Raw genomic sequence first — 15,222 nt, 5'->3', positions numbered from 1 at the left:
CATTGTTTAGGGCCTGTAATCATGCTTTGCAAAGCTTGAGGTTTACACCATATGTCCTTTAGCCTGAGGACAAATATTGAGAAATGAAGAATTGTCCAAGAGCTAATGGCTATAAGTCATAATGTCCAAGACTTAATAAAGTGCCTTGGTTAATTCCAAAACAGACAACATCTTTCCCGAAAAAGATGCTACTCACTAAGCTGCAGCAGCAGCCAACAAAGCAGAGCGCATTAAAAATGAAAGAAAATATTTAGCACTTGCAACACCTTTTATTATATTTGTATGCAGTAAAATTCTTATCACAATTAGGAAGAAAACACCTCTTAAAACTTTGAACAAAAGCACATAACGAAACAACTGCCCATGTTTAGCTCGTAATTGTACATATTTATAGTAAAGAAACATTCTTTATAAATACTGTTTCATCTGTAGCAAGTAAATACCATAATTTAATTACAAATGGATAAATATGGCAGTTGATATTTACAAAAGGAAGGGTGTAGTTACAGAAAATCGAACGGCACAACGTTTATTTTCCTCACAATCTTCCAGATAGTATTTCACAATTCAAACTTGCAAAGCACAAAACATCACAAGTTAAGCCCAGCAAACTAAAATATACATTCACAAGCATAATATTGTGGTCTGTTTGAGTTAAATGTTAACTTTGGCACTCTTTCCAGTTTATAGATGTTTAGTATAGTACAATCAATTTGCCTTGGGATCACAATATTCAACATTATAGTACAATTTCTTCGTAATATGTGCACTAAAAGTCCAGTTTGAGAAATAGCTACCATTGAAGGAACATCTATACACCAAAGACTGACAAACTATCACAACCAATGGGAAAGTGGGCTTTCAGTAACTATTTACAATATGAAACACACCTCGACTATTATACATATTTTCCTCTGTTGGTAATCGTCATCTTCCCTGGCAGATCAAAAATAATAAAATAAACAAATGTTTGTGTGCCTCTTGTGTGCACAGTCTCCTGCTGAAAGGTCCAGTGCAGTGAAATGAGTGAGTGTTGCTTCATTTCAGCTTAGTCCTAAACATACCATTCACTGAAATTGGAGGATAGGCCACTGTGGCTGGTGGTGTTGTGCACAACTGAGGCTGGGGACATAGTGGTGTTGCTTTGGGTCTCGGTGGTGGGAGACACCAGGCCTGGAGGTGTGGAGGATTCATAACCAGAGCTGGCTGCTGGTGATGAGTCTGATGGTGGTGGGGAGGCTTCATGCACCTGGAGAAATATAAGAGACATAAATATCAACATCAAAAAAAGGAAAGACATTTGAATTTAGATAACAATGAATGTTGTACAATTTAAAATGCAATAATCACAAGTGTAAATGAAACAACAAACATGACAAAGGCCTGACACACACACACAAATAATCAGCATACATTTACAGACACGATGTATTTACCTTCATGTGTTTTCGTAGAGAGCTGGGATGTGTGTAGGACTTGTCACACATTTTGCAGAGATATGGCTTGTCCGACGTGTGAACGTGCATGTGTTTCTTTCGGTCGCTGCTGTTTGCAAACCTTCTGTCGCAGCCCTCAAACTCACACTGGAACGGCTTCTCTCCTTCAGGGGAAAAAAAATAATACATGTAGCCTAATCAGATATTTTGCACAGAGAAATGCCTCGGGCGGTTGTGCAGCTCATTGGATGCGTAAAATATACATTCAAAAGTTAGGGTTTACAGTTACAGTTATGCTCTTAAATCACAGCAATCAATCACACTTTTAAAACAACGCATAGCAGGATCCTGATTGCTGCATTCAAAATGTAAGGCTTATCTTAAAACGAGTGGGGGGAGTTAATAAATAATGCGCATAGTGATTTGGAGGGGGTGGGAGAGAGAGGGATAAGGCCGTCCTCGGTAGGCCTACAGAAGGCGTACCATTTGCTGAGAGACAATAAAAATCTAATTAGCACCTGACCAATTTCATGGCACGGCACCATAATACATTTCCCAAGAAAATAAGTCCAAATGTGAAAGGCTGGTAATGGCCCTGTCTAGCACCTTAGCTACTCATCAAAAGGGACGCATGAGAAAACAAAAGACATTCCTCACGCTTAAACAGTACTACTGCTGTCCCCGGCTAAACCCACACCATAACACACAACTTCTAAACACACAGGAATTAGAAATTGATTAGATATGATGTGTGAATAATTTATCTAAGGCCGCATCTAAATGAAAAAGTGGAAAAAATATGAGCGATAAAAGCGCACTACCCACATTAAATCAGTTGATATGATTTACTACACCACCCTGTCTGCTTTACGATGCACGCAAAGCGCTCCCACTTCCCCCTTTGACCCATTTTTAAAGTTTACCCCAAAACAGTAAAACATCGACAGACCTGATTCAATAGTTTTTTAAACGTTTTACACTGTAAAGAATTATTAAGATGTCTAATGTAGCCGTAATATAAAGCATTATTATTTTGCTAATCCAAAGTAATTTTCTCACTCTCCCGGATGTGATCCTAAATCTCCTTTGACTGTTTGTACGAATACTATCGACTTTAGCAGCCGAAAATAGCCACTGATAATTAGATCTTAATTCGTGTTTACGCTTGGCAAGACACATGTTTACAACAGCGAAATAAATGCACATGCTGGCTTACTACCAGCAATAAAACCGATCTTATTAATAGATTGAAATCATTTTAAAAACTGTCAATGTTTTAATAATTACCTGTATGTGTTCTCTTGTGGATCTTCAAGTTTTCTGACCGTGCGAAGACCTTTCCACAGCCGGGGAAGGGGCATGGAAAAGGCTTCTCCCCGGTGTGCACCCGAATGTGGTTCACCAGTTTGTATTTCGCCTTGAACGGTTTGCTCTCCCTGGCGCATTCCTCCCAGAAACAGACGTGGTTTGTCTGCTCCGGTCCCCCGACATGCTCCACTGAGACGTGCGTGACCAACTCGTGCATGGTGCTAAAAGTTTTGTTGCAACACTTTTTCGGGTTGCTGAGCTGCTCGGGGTCGATCCACTTGCAGATGAGCTCCTGCTTGATACACTGTTGCCTCATGTAGCGGAAAAAGGCACCGGGGTGGTGATGGGCTGCCATGTTCATCCCCATGTTCATATTCATGGAGCCATATTGGTTGTGAAGCTGTGCGGCCGAGTAAGGGTCGGTCCTCGGGCTTGAGACCTGGTGGTACTGGTCAGAGCGTCCAAAAACTTCCCCGGGTAGTCCGAGCCTCATTTGCCCGTTCAGGACATTCGGGGATCCGTGGGACCCATGCTGTTCGTGGATGCCGGGGAACAGAATGTGGCCTTGAGTGTCTGTATGGGAGTGATGGAGGGATCCCGCCGAGGGGCCAAAAATAGTGTGTTGGCTGCTCGCCGGAGAGGATTCTCCGAATCCACGACTACGAAAGAGAAAGTCCCTGGTTGAGTTGAATGGGGAGCTTGCATACGACGTGACATGGGCGGCATGAGCCCCCAAAGCCGCAGCGGGGTAGCCGGGCGCCTGTGTGGTGAAGGCAGAGCTCTGTCCCGGGGAGAGATCATGGTTCAGCTTAAACGCACCCATGTGTGCGGAGTCTACGAAGCTATTTTGTGCCAAACTCAAGTCTCTTTCCTGCATCTCGCTCGCTGAGTGATGCCTTGCAAATGACCCCACTCCCAGTCCGGGGAACTGGTGACCAGCATCCAGTAACATGATTTCAGTTTGCGTATTTTTTTTAAGTCTGTTTGTTTAAATCAGCACAAGGCTACAGCGAATAAGTTTAAGAACAAAAATCAAATGCTGGCAGGCATCGATTCAACTTCCAACCTTAGAAACACCATATCAGATGTAATTCAAAATGCTGCTCCGCTCAGGAGGAAAAAAACAGCTCGGTTTAACGAACACTGAATTTACTTCTACTTAACTTGTGCCGCAAAAATCCCAAACGCAACGAAATTAAGAGTTTCCTTGAGTCCTGTTTTCTTGACTGCGGCAGTTGGCTGCGATAAAATGCACTTGAAGAATTAAATAATTATCTTACTGGGTGTCCTCGGCGTGCACAGAGCGAGTAGCTGGAGCATCTCAAAAACGCTGTTCCGATTGGGTATGTATTTATTTCTCTGGCTCGCCTGTGTTTATCGCGGAGGGTCCCTGTTTCTCCGTGGACTGGCTCTACCTCTTCTTCCGCCCCCTTTAACTGGAGCCCGTTCATTCATTCCTCGCAGTCTCATTGGCCACTGCGCCTCATCAATCCCAGGTGGCCCTCCAATAGTAGGTAGCGATTTGGCGACTTAATAGCGCAACGCCATTTTCCACTAATAATTACCGCCTACTTTTAGGAGAAGGTTTGGGGGTATATACAAGCGAAAGGATCACGACCAGAGAGGAGAGGAGAGATATGTTGTTTATATTCCTTGGAACCAAGTCGTAGTATAAATAAATGGATACGGATGTGGCATTTGTTGAGAAATAAAAATATTGGAGATACAAATATTCAGATCGGGGGGAATGCAAGTCAGATGGTTTGTTGTTAATGGTTATTAACTAATCTAAATAAAAGCAGCAGCTCTGTCTTTACTCTTTCTTTGGTAAGTAAAAGGAAATGTATCACGCTCCTTTATCAGTTTACTCTGAACCGTGTAATAAAGTATAAGGATATTCATTTATCGCCATGACATCTTAAATTACACGAATAGCGTAAGTGTTTAGTACGCATGCCCGTATGACTGCAGAAAAGGGAACGGTGTAAAACCATGATGTTCAGACACCTTTATGAAGCATCATGCATTGATTGAAAAACGACACTATTTTATTGAACTGCAAAAGCAGCAATAATTGATGGCAAAAAAAACAATCAGCTAATGCAGAGCATAGCCTGTCTTGTTTTAATGGATGAATGCTGCAACCCCACCACCCAGCTTCCCTCCTTAAAAGAAGTATCAGACCAAATTATAATAAACTGCTATACCACAATAACATTTAAAACGGTGATGTAACTTAATATCTTAGTAATCTGTTGATATGATAAAGTTCTCGCAGAATCATTTATTATGACGAATCTCTCTCCGCTTAATTCTCCACAGCTGAAAAAGCATGTGTGGCTGCACATGGAGTCCAGTGGTTTTTCACTGGTTGTAGAACCACAACTGGGCCTTTAGCGGTGCCCCAGCGCTCACACTGGCAACCGCTTGTGCTTGTTGTTGGTTCTTTTAATGGTTCCATATGTCGCTGGTTCTGTTTCCTCGGTGATTCTCACATTCACCACAGCAATTAAAATACATGTTATGGTGGTGAACTGCACTTAGATTCAAGTTAACCATTAGTGACATGTAAGGTCGAGCCTTTCCTGAACTCCCAATAATAAAGTTTGAGCAATAAATTCGGGTGTTTTTTAAAAACTATTTTTTAGGTAACATTGAATTACGATGCATTTGTATTTCAATATCGATGGTCCTTGTGGCTACGGTTTTGTTTTAGCAATAAAAAGGATGTCTTCAATAAAACAATAGGCTGAAGCTGTACAGCCACTGTTTTACATTCTAAACCATATATTTTTATAAAGAGGAAAACTATAACTGATAAATGAAAGTCGTTTTATAAAAAAAAAAAGGATTTGCTTATTTTACTGGTAATTGTCATTACCAGCATGCCCTTTATCTGTGTTTAGTTGGGGATATACATGCGACAAACCACAGCTGCTCTCTCACATTCACAAGTCAAAGGAAGTTTACTTACATTTGCACCAAATCAAAATCCCACAAGTTCTCCCGTTCCATTACACAACTCAATCTCAGTCTGCCTCAGCTCTCCGGTGCTCTAGGCGACAATTAATGGAGAATGCGAGGGAAGCTTTTAAAAACTTTTTTGAATTTGTGAGTCTCATAGCTCGGAGTGGGACAGCCTGAGCGTTGTGTGCCATTCTTCCAAGTCTATTTCAACCCGCACCACAGGAAACGCAGGAGCTGATCCAAGTTCAAAGTCACGTCTGCCGACCCCTATAAGAAGTTCTTTATTTCTCAGGAAAACCACAAAACATTCCCCAGATAGGGAGAAAGCGAAGGGGGGGAAATAATCTATCGGTTAGAGAGGCACATGGCTGCGGGTTTACCCTTCTGCTTGGAGAAGAAAGGGGGTTTAGTTTATTGAAAATCTCCCAAAGACCAAGATTTCAACAGGTTTAAGGACCAGCAATACATAAGCCATATATATAAAATATAAATACGATGACATGTCTTAGACGGTGATCTGAAGTTACAGCTTTTAAATTGTAAGTATTACGCAAAGATCAATAAAGTCACAAGTCTTGATCACATACGGGCACTGTGCCTGTGCGTCATAATGGGGGCCAAAGGCGTATTTCTCCTCCCTGTTAACTGACAATATCAATATGTTGACACACTGGAAGGTTACTTGTGTGGCTTCCGTGACCTTGTGTTTCATGGATGTTTGACCTATGAACCGTTAAGACCACATATGTTGCCCTCTTGACTCCCTTTGGTAAAATAACCCTGTTTATGACAAAGCGTCTTTGTTTTAAATTGAGAGGAAAAGAGAGGGAGGGAGGGAGAGAGAAAGCTTAAAGATGTCCCACTCTTCCGTTTGAGGCATCGACAGCTATATGGAAGCTATAAATCAATAAAATAAAAATAAAACCATTTCTTAAAAATAGTTAAAACCCAGGCTTTCTTCATTCTGATATAATAACAAATTATGCATTTTATAAAATCTATTTATTTGACATGGAAGAATAATATGAATGATGAAATGTCTGCAGCACACTGACAAAGAAGTGCATTTCCAAAATTGCACATGCGTGATATTCATAAATTGTCACGGTTAAGCACAAGGGAGGGTAACTTGTGTTACTCTTCATCAGCAAATTGTAATTCTTGTTGTTAATTTTGTGTGGATTATGTTCATTTAAAGTGGTGTTTAATTTAATATGTATGAAATAGAAGCCCTTAAAGAAATCAGAAACAGTGCATACACTGCCCTTATGTGGTTTATGGGTTTCCAGAAGCTCCCATTGGAGCTGGCCATATTTTATTTATTTAACTTAATCCCCGAGACAACCATACACACATGTGCCCATGGGAGATTGTTTAGTGACTTTAAAGTATAAAATATAATTAAATAAAACTAATTGTTGGATAGAATAAGATATATTGTGCACATACAATAAAAGAATAATCCCTTAATAAACTAGAGGAGCAGGTAAAACTACTAACACTAAAAACCAATGAAACAACCATGTTTGACTGTAAACTGATAACATTTTTTGCAAGACTACAAAAAGGTAATTATCCATTTTGAAGTTATAGCATACAACCTCCATTCATTTGGAGATTATCAAGATCATAAAACAGTTTCAACAGAGAAGCACCAGGCAACAGGGCCATAACATGTAAACCCTTCCCTCTGGAAATCAATTATAGATGAGTGAAAAAATGTGGTTTTCATATTCAGTTTCATATTTGTAACTTACTTTCAAGTGAGAAAAACTTTGATTATTTGATGATTTGTAGGTTGAGTATCACAAATCAACTGGAAATGTGTCTGAAGGAGGAGATATTAATGACAGATACACGTCCTGCTGTCACCAGGGACTAATCAAAAAGCAAGATCTGTCATAGTGAGCTCTAATGCAGTTTAACAGATGTCTTTAAACTACAATAATAACCATTACAAAATTATGGTAAATAAAGTTTAGTGCTGAGAATGACAGCACATGACACACTTTACATGTCCTGTCAAGAAATTAACTGAAATAAATTAGTATGCTACGCTATGAACACCTTGTCTTAAGTTACTGTTAGATGTTTAAAACTCACAAGGCATACTAACTCATAACTAACTAGGCCAATATCATTATTTCATTATATTTTTATTGAGACATTATGAAAAATCCAAGAACATAACACTTTTCAAAAAATAGTTTTTCAATACGTTTTAAGGATGATTGCTGTGACAGCCTACATCACCCCAAAACTCAATTCTAACCTAATTTAAATGTAGTAGACATATTATATCTTTCAACAGATGAAAAAAATGTACATTTATATTATAAATTAGAGTGAAGTGTAGGGCTAACAGAAAAAGTCAACGAAACTCAGCCCTGTTAATGTGATGATTTTTTATATAATAATAATAATAAAAATAACAATAATAATAACGTTTTTTATAATTCCACAGGTGCTCTCCTTAGATAATATATTCTCCTAAGAAATCATGCTGTTTTTTTTTTTTGTAGCCTTCTTGATAATAAAAACAGAACAATGTCAGCGTGCCAAAGAAATACAGTTTGCCCCATCACTGTTTTCCTCTTTACTCACTGTACTGCCGTGCATTACACATCTTAAAAAATGGCCACATCCTTCACACTACTCACATACATTCATACATACATCCACCAGCAGCGGGTTCTTTTTTCAATGGCGACCTCAAATCAATAGCAAGACACTTCACCAGACATAAACTGGGCTGCATTTGCCACATAAACTGACATTTCGGTCATCCACATGCGCCAATAGCAGTAAACAGAGAGCCGCACAAACAGATCTGCTGGTAACTTTGTGAGTACAACTTTTTGGAGTCAACAGCGATAAAGAGAGTGAGGGGGCGGAACCCTGCTGAGCCCCTGCGCTGAACGACAGCCAATCGCTTCGTTCTCCTAACTGCCAGTCACCGAAATCCGTCCAATACCCGCAGTGCCATTTCTAAACTGTATTCCCCACTGTGTCCTCCAACTGTTGTATGTTCTGCCAATCGCTTGAGGACAGAGTGGGAAAAGGAGCAAGCAGAGTTAGAAGCCGGACAAAAGAACTTATAGACCCCTTATATACATATTTTCCTAATGTTTTAGAGAGCGTGGTGTGGTGAAAAACTATTGCGGTGAGTGCGGATGGACTTGTCAGTGTAGTTATGGAACCCCCTTTAAGCAAGAGGAATCCGGCGATAAGATTAGCGGATTTGGCAGCGACTCAACCCCATCCTCATCAGAATATGACAGGCTTCCCGGGGCTAGGGGGGCATCACCCTCTCTCCCACCATGCCCACCTCCACCCTGGGGAGCTGGGCAACGACCCCGGAGTGGCACTCACTCCATTTGGACCAGAGCACATGGCACAGACAAATGCTCTCAAACTTAGCCCATCTCAGCACATTCAGAGCCATCACGAAGCCCAGACCGCGGCATCTTTCACTTCTGCTCAGACCACTGTTGGTTTCCCCGTGGCTCACCCCCACTCAGGCTACTCAAGCAGCAGGGACTTCATCCTCAGGAGAGAACTCTCAGCCTCTGCTATGCATGCACTTGGCGACCAGCATAGTTCCGCCTCCTCCCCTCATCACCATGGCATGTTCATCTCCCCAACAGGTGCTTATGGGCACGCAGAAAGTGGGGCCCATTCACTTTTTACTGGACTTCACGACCAAGGGTCCCCAGGTGCCCACCACCACCATGCCCTCAATGGGCAGATGCGCCTGGGTATACCGGGGGACATCTACGGCAGGCCAGAGCACTTCGGGCACAGGCCAGATCACTATGGACCCTCTTCTCTCCACAGCTACAACTCCATGAACCTCAATGTGAACATCGCTTCAGCTCCTCACGGAGCGGCGGGGGCGTTTTTAAGATACATGCGGCAGCCCATAAAGCAAGAGCTAATCTGCAAATGGATTGACCAGGAGCAAAGTCAAAAAAAGCCCTGCTCTAAAACGTACAGCACCATGCACGAGCTGGTCAACCACGTCACGGTGGAGCATGTCGGGGGACCGGAGCAGAGCTCCCACGTCTGTTTTTGGGAGGAATGTCCACGGGAAGGAAAGGCTTTCAAAGCGAAGTACAAACTGATCAATCACATCCGAGTTCATACGGGAGAAAAGCCCTTCCCGTGCCCTTTCCCAGGCTGTGGAAAAGTGTTTGCTCGATCGGAGAATTTAAAGATTCACAAGAGGACTCACACAGGTCAGTACTTGTAATTGTGAAGCTTGCAAAAAATATCACCTGATTGTAGAGCATTATAATCTCTCGGAGGAGACCTTGTGCTGTGTTCACCTCCTTAATACTGCGACCGGGCGTAATTGCGCACACAAGCGAACAACAAAGTTGTACTCAGTGACTCATTCGCCCAGTGTTAAACGTGTTACATTTCATTTCTTAAATGTAAAGTTGTGTTCTTGCTGAGACGACTGTAGTAGGCGTGAGAGGATAAGGGCATATGATTTGTAAAACGTGCTTACGTACTTGCAGTACAGCGCATCAACACGCGTAAATGTAATTATCGTCAGGCGCAGGACGTTTAAGCTAAAGCTTATCTTAAATATCGTGTATGGTAAAAGAAATCATACCATGTGCCATATGAATTAGTTTAAAGCTTTGGTTAACTGTTAAACAAAACGAGTGTGTTATGTAGGCTATAACTCTGCGCTACAGTCTGTAGAAAAAGAAAATCTATCCAACCAAAACAACAGCGTCTCAGAGTTAGAGTGTTTAAAGTTCAAGACAGGGAGTCTAAGCAGGCTAACTTTCCACAACGTTAAAATCTCACGTGTAGGCCTTCTTTTTGAGAACTGTTTTAATGCTCATTGGCTTTAATAGAGATCACCAGCACAGGCCTTTACATTTTACTGAATGATGCAAAATCCCCAGGGGAATAAACAAGTCATGAAAAAAAATACGAGTATACAGAAAGCCCATTACACAGTCGTATTGCTTATCCGGTTTAAAAACTCACGCAACCATCCTTCCAACAATATTTTACTTATGGAATGCACTCTGCAAGTATTGTGGGTTTTTTTTATGCATGTTTTCCATTTAACAAAGTCACTGTGTGTATGTTGGTGAGCGAGTGTGTAAAATGAGTTATAACCCGAGTCCCCACGGTACATAAACGGCTGCCGGTGGTCTCCTGAGTGCCCCCTCTCTTTCAACATACACACATACATGCAGCCAGAAGGCCTAAAGGCATGTTACACGTGTTCACACAGGAAAACGCTTTGGACAAGTGGCTGTGGGAGATTTTTAGTGAATAAGCTCTGAAAATGAAGCCCTAGTAAAAAAAAAACATATGCTGCAAAACAGAGCGAACAAGCAAACATTTCCCTCGTGGTGTATTTTTTAAGGTGGTATGCTGAGAATGAATTAATTAACCGCTCTAATCTTGTGATGTGTGTAAAACATGTAAACACCCCTCAGGGAGACTTTTCATGACAGTTTTTAAGGGCATCAACATTCTTTGCACACGACACTGACTGCATCTGTTTCTCATTTATTCCAGGAGAGAAACCTTTCAAGTGCGAGTTTGACGGCTGTGACAGAAAATTCGCCAACAGCAGCGACCGGAAGAAGCATTCTCACGTCCACACCAGCGACAAGCCTTACTACTGCAAAGTGCGAGGCTGTGACAAGTCCTACACACACCCGAGTTCGCTGCGGAAGCACATGAAGGTGCACTGCAAGTCCCCGCCGCCCCCTTCCACCAACGTTCCCTACATTTCGTCCACAAACCCTCTCGGAGACTCTCTTTCTCCAAACTCCGAGCCGCACAGGAACCGCTCTGCGAACCTCTCCCCTCAGGTCACCAACCTCAACGAGTGGTACGTGTGCCAGGGGAGCGGGGGGCCCAACCACCTCCACACCCCCTCCAGCGATGTGCCAACGTCAGATTCAGACGAAGACTCTTTCAGAAACTCTGACCCAAGGACAATGCTCTGATGCCCTGTTTACAACCATTTGACTGTCAAACTTGCCATCTAGTTGACCCGTTAAAAGGTGTGTAGATCCATGCTGGCCTGTGTGCTTGGGACATTGATCAGCTGTTTTCACTGTAGTATTATTAAACAAACGTGCTCAACAATGATAATTCAATATTATCTTGGATGCAATGCAGGCCTTACATGAGCAAGAATTAACTTGATGTGACACCTGACCTTTCTTAAAATGTAGATCAAATTTGTCAAAACAAAACATTCCACACTGTCACTACGACCCCCCTAAAAAAATCTGAATGGAGCATTTTCAAAATGAATAAGCTTTTTACAAGAGCAATATGCAGGTCTTAATTAACTGCATGGCTTAAGACTCAACTGGTGTGCAGATGACATATTTCATGTGACCTCCCATCACCCCTTGCAGTTTAATAACTCGCCTGCTATCAATCACTGTCATATTCCAGACATTTAAGGGAAACAAATGGTACTGCCTTTAACCCCTCAAATGGCAACAAATGTAAACGGACAGAATATAGTAGATGAAGAGGATTCTTTTTAAATATTGTGTGATTTCTTTAAGTTGTGGTACAAACTTTGATAAACCAATAGTGAAAAAAAAGAAGAAGAGGCAAACATCTGAATGTCTTAAGGGTTCTCATTTATCTTTTCAGATTTCTACAATACCTGTGTTTGGATGGAATTTTGTAATATTTAAGAACTATTTAAGACTATATTTTATGCAAAATACACAAGTGTTATGCTCGTTAAAGAGTATGAGTAAGTCCCTTGAGACCCTAAATGTCTACACTGACAGGCTTTGACCCTGTAGGATTTGTATATATGTAATTGTACTGATGCTTGTGAATGTTGTGTAGTTTTAATTACAAAAAAATGTTTTTTTGTACATTGTAATTTATTTGCTGGTATCAATGTTGGAATTACAGGAACACCAAAGAATAATAATATCAGTTTTGGTGATATATAGTACCCTGCTGATGTTTTTTTTTTAAATGTTGATTTTCTGTTCCCTTTTTTATTTTTTAATTGTGTTCTGTAAAAGAAGAAACATTTACTTGAATAGGCTGTGTAATGTGAAAAGTCCCTTTCTCGCATGCCTTTTGTAGTGATCTGTCTTTCTCTTTGAGGTGCATGGTGCCGTTGGACATGATGATGATACAAAAAAAAGAGATGAATCAGCTATGATTGTGCAGATCCTTGATGTTCAAAATTAAATTTACAATAGAAAATTTCATGCTAAAAATAATAATAAAAAACAGGACATATACAGTAAATAATTATAGTGTCAAGTTATTATAATCAATGAGTGTATTTGATTAATAAGAGTTTGGGAAATGAGGAAATCCCATTGTTTTATTATGTTTTATATATGACATTGGTGTCTGTGAGATTGTTACTTAAAATTATTTCAGGAAGCTGTGCAATTATTGTCAATATTGACTTTTTTTAAATATAAATTAGAGTCAACAAAACATTTATGTTATTCTCACCTGGAATGAATAAGTGGAAGAGCTCTTTTCCTTTCCAGACATTTCTATAAAATATTCACTGCTATCTCAGAAAAGGGCCTAACGGGCCAAGGAGGCTGGTATAAACTAATCACTGAGCTAATGGGAAAACTTATAGCCCCCTGCGTTACCTCTGAAAGGCGGGACAGCACAAAGCAGCCGACGCATGAATCATTCATGGGAAAAATAAAAGATAAAAAGATATCTGACAATAAGCAAGGCCTTGCATAGAGTGTATAAAACAAGTTCCCCCTCTTATTTCCTCCATTAAAACGCACAATCTCACTTTCAAAGAGTTGCCTGTCCAGCCTATAGAATTAAAATTGACCAACGCGAGTCCTGCACCACTTCAAAGGCTGCAGCTTCTGAGAGGAAGGCTGGCCGCTTTGACAGTCTTCATGGTGCGTTAGGATTTCTATGGCAATTGGGTAGTGAGACGCTCACATATGAATGTGTCTGGTTGAAAAACACTAACTGCCACTAAATGAACTATCATCAAAGCTCAGGATGCACTTTCTCATGCGTTTGCACAAATACACCGTTGGCAGGTATGACACACAAGCTGCAGACACGCTGTACATGTGCCTGTTAAGCTTTGGACCAGCCGACAACAAATTGCATATCTTGTAATAGACAAAAAAACAACAACAGACACACTGGAAATTATCCTGAGCTTCCACACTGTATCAATTAACACACTTGAGTGCTGGAGGATGTTGGGGTTGTGGCCATTAAATGCAAACACTTCATCAGCCCTATAGTCAAAACAAATCTTAAATACTTCAGCATCTTTTTCAAAGCTAAAAAAAAAAAAGACTTCAGCAGTGTTCAACCCCCCTTTTATAAAGGCCACAACAGCAGATTTGTTTAGTCGTAATGAGGCTTTATCATTTTTATAGCTGTCCTCTCAGCATTTCTAAAAACACTTTATCTGCTGCTTCATTCAAAGCCCTTGTGGGCCTCCTCTCGGACGTTTACAGGGCTAAGGGCCTGAAGAGTAGCCTGCTCTTGTAGGTCCTGTTTGGAAACAAGGGCTCAATGAATGTTACAAAATAAACACGATGAAAAATAACCAGAGACAGTTCCTTCAGCATTAAAAGGAGGGAGACTTAATAAAAGGAGTGAAGCAGTCACCCTTCAGTGAGAAACGCTTTGAAGTAGAACTTATTATCTGAGAAATACTTTTTGGTTGTCCTAACGACGCTGCTGAATGGGAAAGGCTCTCCTTTGTCAGCGATTTGTTCTCCTTTAGTGGGATGCCCGTGGAAATCACTTACACGGGCCACCTTTACATACTGCCTGCAAATCAGTAACTGGCAGAGTCAGACATGCAGACGCCACTTTGGAGAGGACAAAGCAAAAAGTCGCAGTGAAAACGTCGCTGCTTCTCAATTGCGCCCTTTAAAGGGGTTGAAAGATAATTTCTCAGACGAGCGTAGAACCAAAACAAATGCTGTCTTGTCAGACTTTACAAGCATTATCCATCTCCTGAATGTTGTTGGCACAATACACAGGAAAATGGCTTGTGAAGTGATCATATTAGTCACAAAAGTTAAGAGGCTCTGGTTAAATAAACGCAGGTCATTTGATCCATGCACCTGCCCCTGCAGACCGCGCTGCGCCCGGCTCACCTGACAGCAACAGAAAAGTGTTCGTTTTCTGAAGGAAATAATAAGGATTTTTTAAATTTAACGTTTATTTTTGGGAACAAGAAAGCAGGTGGGACGAATAAAACAGCACAAGAACACCCCCACTCCGATATCAAATACAGCAGAACAGCAGCACCTTGTGACAGCTTTGGCTGATTTTCGCTCTTACTTACTAACTTACTAAATATTACAAATGAATAATAAGAAATGGGTGATACATTAGGAAAACACCCCTGGAAATAAGAGTGTGACTTAATTATATGAACTAATGTATATTTATTATATGAAGTTTGTTAAAGCAATACTTTGAGTCTTCTGTTGAAATATAAGCCATGTCACACTTAACGATGTGT

At 40.9% G+C, this 15,222-nt stretch overlaps 2 protein-coding genes across 2 annotated transcripts; one reads left to right on the top strand and one right to left on the bottom strand.

Moving 5' to 3' along the window:
• Positions 1–272: 272 nt before the first annotated feature.
• On the bottom strand, positions 273–4,164 carry zic2a (zic family member 2 (odd-paired homolog, Drosophila), a). The gene is made up of 3 exons (XM_063887124.1): positions 2,724–4,164; positions 1,437–1,600; positions 273–1,249 (listed from the first exon to the last, which is right to left on the bottom strand). The coding sequence occupies exons 1-3, from the start codon at positions 3,694–3,696 to the stop codon at positions 1,055–1,057; spliced, it is 1,332 nt and encodes a 443-aa protein (XP_063743194.1). The 5' UTR covers positions 3,697–4,164; the 3' UTR covers positions 273–1,054.
• A 4,593-nt stretch (positions 4,165–8,757) lies between these two features.
• Positions 8,758–12,968, top strand: zic5 (zic family member 5 (odd-paired homolog, Drosophila)). Its single transcript, XM_063887178.1, has 2 exons — positions 8,758–9,949; positions 11,262–12,968. Exons 1-2 carry the CDS (start codon positions 8,905–8,907, stop codon positions 11,696–11,698), a joined length of 1,482 nt encoding a protein of 493 aa, XP_063743248.1. The 5' UTR covers positions 8,758–8,904; the 3' UTR covers positions 11,699–12,968.
• The last annotated feature ends 2,254 nt before the right edge of the window (positions 12,969–15,222 follow it).

Source organism: Eleginops maclovinus, chromosome 7, assembly GCF_036324505.1.
Source record: "Eleginops maclovinus isolate JMC-PN-2008 ecotype Puerto Natales chromosome 7, JC_Emac_rtc_rv5, whole genome shotgun sequence".
NCBI classification, from domain to species: domain Eukaryota; kingdom Metazoa; phylum Chordata; class Actinopteri; order Perciformes; family Eleginopidae; genus Eleginops; species Eleginops maclovinus.
Note: the sequence above shows the minus strand (reverse complement) of the source record. Positions and strands in the feature narration are given on the sequence as shown.

Bases quoted from the DNA above. Each gene is read 5' to 3' on its own strand.
- zic2a (XM_063887124.1), bottom strand. From the start codon at position 3,696: ATGTTACTGGATGCTGGTCACCAGTTCCCCGGACTGGGAGTGGGGTCA. The intron at 1,601-2,723 runs GTAATTATTAAA...TTTCCCCTGAAG, and splicing joins CCACAAGAGAACACATACAG to GAGAGAAGCCGTTCCAGTGT. The intron at 1,250-1,436 runs GTAAATACATCG...ATATTTCTCCAG, and splicing joins CTCTACGAAAACACATGAAG to GTGCATGAAGCCTCCCCACC.
- zic5 (XM_063887178.1), top strand. From the start codon at position 8,905: ATGGAACCCCCTTTAAGCAAGAGGAATCCGGCGATAAGATTAGCGGAT. The intron at 9,950-11,261 runs GTCAGTACTTGT...CATTTATTCCAG, and splicing joins TCACAAGAGGACTCACACAG to GAGAGAAACCTTTCAAGTGC.